Genomic DNA, 4,921 nt, shown 5'->3' on the forward strand with positions numbered 1-4,921 from the left:
CCAAAATGTAATATCTTAAAAATATTCATTACACAACGTATGTGTTTACACTTTTCGATATATGAAAGCATAAAAGCCTTTCCTAACCGATAACGAGTTCTTTCTCTTCAGTCACAACTGTTGGCGCATCTGTTTTACGTTGTATGTTGAACAATACCGACAGCTTTAGTGGTACACACATGTCCACTGTGCAAGCCATTATGTTTAATGTGACGGGTAATTGATTGCGTATTTCTTCTTCAGGAAGTTTCACCGATATAGGAGTTGAAAGTCTACCCATCAATGATTTCGCCGTCCACGTATTTGCAGGTAAAGATACCTGCCATTCTTGCGGTGCGTCTGCATTTAATTTCAAATCGTTCGTAAATACGATATTAAATGAAATATTTAATTCTCCACCGCGTGCATTTATTGTCGTATCAAAAGTGAATACATTGTCAGTATTTCTATTCGAATCACGTCTGAATACGATAGCCATCTGAAAAATAAAATTAAGGAAGTTTACGTTAATCTTTCATGATTCATAAAACAAAGTTATATTTTTAAAGTGATTCTGTTAGACTTCTAGAAATACTTACAGTTGAAATCTTCTCATTTTTTAGATCAATAATTTTAAGAGCGTGATTGTTGGTATCTGCTACATAAAGAATGTTACCGTCTGGACTAGCAACAAGGCCACTCGGTTCATTGAACTAAAAGATTTTAATTATTTAATTATTTAATTTTTGCAAACATTTTTTATAAATTGTTGTTTCTTCAAAAAAATATACTTACGGTAAATGTATGATCGAATTTTTTGTCGTCAAATAATGTTTTGCAATATTCCGTCGTAGGATCTACGCTTTTAATTTTATGATTGTAAGTATCGGCCACATAAATTCGTTTATCCAAATGATTCCACGTTACGCCTAATGGATGTTGAAGTTTAGCCAAATGTCCTTTTCCGTCTGCATCTCCAAACGCATGTAAGTTCTACAATGCAAAGTGATTCTAAAAATTCTGATAAAATAAACATCATTGATTTACTGCTGTTATTCGAACGAAAACTGACACTTGTTTAGATATTCGAACAAATTGATTAAAGCTATCTCATTCATATATACAAATGCAAAGTGAGAAAATAAATGAAACCTATTTGTTATTGAACGAACCGCTGGATTTTTATCTCCTCCACAAACAGCGGATACTTGTCCGCTATCTAAATGCAGCCGTCTGATAGCACTGCTTTCGCTGTCCGCCAAAAACGCAACTTTACATTCCTGAACGATCGCAATGCCAGAGGGTTGTGCTAGTCCCGCGGTATGAGGATAACTGTTATTGCGATTTTCCTCTCGTCCACTTCCAACGATAGCAGCGCAAGTGCCCGCCGTGTATTTTCTAAAATACGGACATTCACGTATATTTTCGTTATCTGCGTGAATTATAAAAAATTGAAATTCATTATTAAATTAAATGTTCAAAGATCACATTTAAAAATGCATAACGTGAAGATATCATTAATTATGTAAATAATATCTCACTTTTCCTTCCACCAAATGGTATCTTCCAAAAACAGCGCCCAGATCTGATGGGTACCCGCTATAGCGATTAACAATACTGGCACCGTGGTGTCTTTATACTCGTGATGATAAATTGCCACATCCCAAGGGGACGATAAAGCTTGATCAGTGCCATGTTTTCCACCCTTTCGATCGCAACCTTGTGAGCCAGTACCAGCTACGGTGGATATGATTCTTTTTGCCAGGTCTATCTAAAACGTGATTAACATTGAGATTAAATATAGCAAACGTTGTGCTACAATAAAAAAGAAAAAATGATGCTTTTACTTACTTTTCTAATAGCATGGTTATTATTGTCCGCAACGTAGATTATATTATTTAGCACACAGATCCCTTGAGGTGAATTGAATCTAGCGTTTTTGAAATTGCCATCTTTAAAACCCTGATTACATCCTCCTATAATGTGTTCCACTCTTCCGTGCTCATTTGTAATTACAATCCTATTGTTACCACTATCAGATATGACTAGCTTTGTTTCTTGTTCTAACTGAAGAACCGTTAGTTTGCCAGGAAATAGCAGACCATCTTTAGAAGATGGTAAAAGATGATGCGCTGGCTTTAGTGGAAGACCATGATTTGACATTTGTTTTAAGGATTTAAAATAAGCTATTGCTATTTTTGTGTATAATAGTATTTCATCTTTGTGATTTTCACCCACAAAAACAGCCAGTGGTTGACCATTAGGTCCTGAAATGAATTTAAACACAGCTGTGACAATAGGAAGTTTTCACAAATAGTATAAATATGTATAAATTATGTAGCTGTTAGGAAAAAAAGCAAAGGAATCATATATTATTTCCTATATTATTATACCTAACATAATCAGGCTAGGCCAACACGTTATTCCCATATCATGCCACATTCTTAACGTTACATCATTTACCACAGGATGTGTGATATTATATCTCTGTACAGCAGATAAGACATTCTTCGAACTGCGCTCGTTTGTAAATTTTGCGCTATGCACTCCGATCTAAATAGAAGAATTATTAGTCTCGAACATCTTATCTAATATATCTTATCTAATATATATCTTTAATTTCTAGAAATTCTTTCCTGTAATAAAATATATTATACTTACTACTACGAGACCATCCTCTACAGAGATTTTCTTCTCGACTTCTTCCAGCTCGGCCAAAACATGCATGCAATTGATGCAGCAATATGTAAAAAAGTCCAAAAGCACAATTTTTCCTTTTAGATGCTGTCCTAGCGACAATCCTTCGGACACGTTAAACCATTCCAAGCCTAATGTATAATATATATCATTAAAAATTGTAACGATAATAATTATTGATCATTTTCTGCAGATAATAATCCAGTTTTAATTAACATATTACAAAGTACCCAAGTAGAACTGTAAGTCACGAAGATAATGAATTGTTACTAATTAAAAAGTGACTTTCATATACAATAATTTTGGAATCATTTTGACGTCATGATAACTTATTTGTTCTGCTTATAGGTAAATACTGAAAATTAATTTACAATAACCATAACGATTTAGCCATTTTTTCTGCAACAGATAACTGTCATTTATTTCTAACTAGCTATATTCGCGAAGTGGTGTTAGGAAGAATGCAGGGAACTTTTTTTCGTGAAAACCAGTACCTTTTGGGAAATCATGAGCTGCTCCGCTGTTTTCAAAGCGCCTGATGTGTTTTAGGATTAATATTTCTTTTTCCCTCTGTTGCAAATCATCCAGGTGGAAGCGCATCTGAATGCAGACCTGCGTCAACTCCTCCACTACTTCTTGCGTATTCATTTTTTTGTTTACTAGTCCGCACATCGAACGATCTAAAATAGATACAAAATTCCTCGAGCGATCGAGAGCGTTTGTTACATACGCACTTGTGTTACTTGCAATAGTTGTAACACTCGCAACATCAATTCGGAACGTCACTCTCTCTCTCACTTTTCTTGAAACCATCTGACGTGTTCCATCACGGACACCAAATGACGCTACTGATCTCGGACAACCTCGGAGGAAGAGATTAGCGAGGAGGGAGAGATTATACAGTTTTCTCATCGTGTCATCGAAGTCTAATTGAAAACATTGTCCGATACGTTATCGATTTAACGTAATCATTATCAATCGTTAATCTCTTTTGCACGTGGTCATTAACATGAACTCAGTGCCGCGGGTGCCGCAAATTTTGTTGTGAGACTTTGTATTTTTTTCGCGAACTGACGGATATGGCAGACTTAAAACCGAATGACGAATTGGACTGGGTGAAAATACATGAAGATCTGAATAACACTTATATTACCGAGACGTTTTTTCAGAAGGCGATACGTAAAACGCGAGAGAATCCACTAGTACCGATAGGTAAACTAACCTATATTTCGTAAGACGAGATAGAATTTATCGAATCAAATCCTTCTGTGTAATAAGAAGTCTGCGGAGATGTAGCTAAGAAAACAGGATAAAAATAATAAAGAGACTTGTACATCTGTGCAAAGAACCGCGTTTTATCGAGCTTGATTAGTCATCTTTAATAGCAAGGCTATTTTCTGCATTTGTATTTCTAGGAACCCTCGCGACTATAACAGCTCTAAGTATTGGACTCATCAGCTTTTATAAAGGAAAGAGAGAAATGCAACAATACATGATGCGTGCTCGTGTTGGTGCTCAAGCATTTACTATCGTTTGCATGGTCGTAGGATTTATAATGATACCCAAGTCAAAGTGAAATTGATATGTTGATTTATGAATCAACATCAAGTTTCTACTGTAGTATTAGGCTTGTTCTGGTCATATGATATACTTAATATGAACATCCCTTATATAATTTGGGATAATCTCTGTTGATGTTGTAAAAATATTTTGAAATAAAAATATTTACAAAAATGTAACTAATTATAATTAAAAATGTAACTAATTATATTTTTGATGAAAGTCGCAAACAGATATTTTCATTAAAAATATCCTTTTTATCGTATACGCAAAAAAATAATAAATGAACTGCATTGAAATCTTTCCAACTATATAGAAAAATTGCAAGGTTTTTGGAAAAGTAAATTGTATTTGGGTAACTATATATAGTTATATATTATTATTATTACATTATATATATATAAATATATATGCATATCTTCTTACAGCCATACTAAATATTGCAATGCTCATATATTTTCTAAATTCTTAAATGCATTATTATATAATAAGATTATTATATAATAAGACTATAGGGTACTATAGTACTATCCTTGTACTTTTAGCGATATATAAGATTTCGCATTATAAAAGTAGAAAAGAGAAAAATAAGAAATAGTTTAATCAATATCATTTGTACTGTATAACTATATCTAATATCAAATTTTGCATACATATTGAATTTATATATCAATCGATACATATT

General features: G+C 33.5%; 2 protein-coding genes across 3 annotated transcripts; one reads left to right on the forward strand and one right to left on the reverse strand.

The window, feature by feature from the left end:
• Positions 1 to 37: 37 nt before the first annotated feature.
• LOC108690333 (NHL repeat-containing protein 2) lies at positions 38 to 4,003 on the reverse strand. 2 transcript variants are annotated; one of them, XM_018197572.1, is made up of 10 exons: positions 3,899 to 4,003; positions 3,171 to 3,356; positions 2,641 to 2,807; positions 2,373 to 2,532; positions 1,831 to 2,246; positions 1,521 to 1,750; positions 1,152 to 1,377; positions 775 to 972; positions 579 to 692; positions 38 to 478 (listed from the first exon to the last, which is right to left on the reverse strand). In XM_018197572.1, the coding sequence occupies exons 2-10, from the start codon at positions 3,346 to 3,348 to the stop codon at positions 83 to 85; spliced, it is 2,085 nt and encodes a 694-aa protein (XP_018053061.1). In that variant the 5' UTR covers positions 3,349 to 3,356; positions 3,899 to 4,003; the 3' UTR covers positions 38 to 82. The 2 variants fall into 2 exon arrangements, with proteins under 2 accessions (XP_018053061.1, XP_018053060.1); XM_018197571.1 differs by lacking the exon at positions 3,899 to 4,003 and having other exon boundaries at positions 3,171 to 3,604.
• LOC108690335 (HIG1 domain family member 2A, mitochondrial) lies at positions 3,305 to 4,420 on the forward strand. Its single transcript, XM_018197575.1, has 2 exons — positions 3,305 to 3,888; positions 4,092 to 4,420. The coding sequence occupies exons 1-2, from the start codon at positions 3,756 to 3,758 to the stop codon at positions 4,250 to 4,252; spliced, it is 294 nt and encodes a 97-aa protein (XP_018053064.1). The 5' UTR covers positions 3,305 to 3,755; the 3' UTR covers positions 4,253 to 4,420.
• The last annotated feature ends 501 nt before the right edge of the window (positions 4,421 to 4,921 follow it).

The sequence above is a fragment of the Atta colombica genome, unplaced genomic scaffold (assembly GCF_001594045.1).
Source record: "Atta colombica isolate Treedump-2 unplaced genomic scaffold, Acol1.0 scaffold314, whole genome shotgun sequence".
Lineage (NCBI taxonomy): Eukaryota > Metazoa > Arthropoda > Insecta > Hymenoptera > Formicidae > Atta > Atta colombica.

What these genes read in the sequence shown, in the direction of transcription:
- LOC108690335 (XM_018197575.1), top strand. Translation starts at nt 3,756, where the DNA reads ATGGCAGACTTAAAACCGAATGACGAATTGGACTGGGTGAAAATACAT. An exon ending in GAATCCACTAGTACCGATAG is followed by an intron (nt 3,889 to 4,091) that starts GTAAACTAACCT and finishes TTGTATTTCTAG; the next exon opens with GAACCCTCGCGACTATAACA.
- LOC108690333 (XM_018197571.1), bottom strand. Translation starts at nt 3,588, where the DNA reads ATGAGAAAACTGTATAATCTCTCCCTCCTCGCTAATCTCTTCCTCCGA. An exon ending in GAGGAGATAAAAATCCAGCG is followed by an intron (nt 973 to 1,151) that starts GTTCGTTCAATA and finishes TTTGCATTGTAG; the next exon opens with AACTTACATGCGTTTGGAGA. An exon ending in AAAATGAGAAGATTTCAACT is followed by an intron (nt 479 to 578) that starts GTAAGTATTTCT and finishes TTTATTTTTCAG; the next exon opens with ATGGCTATCGTATTCAGACG.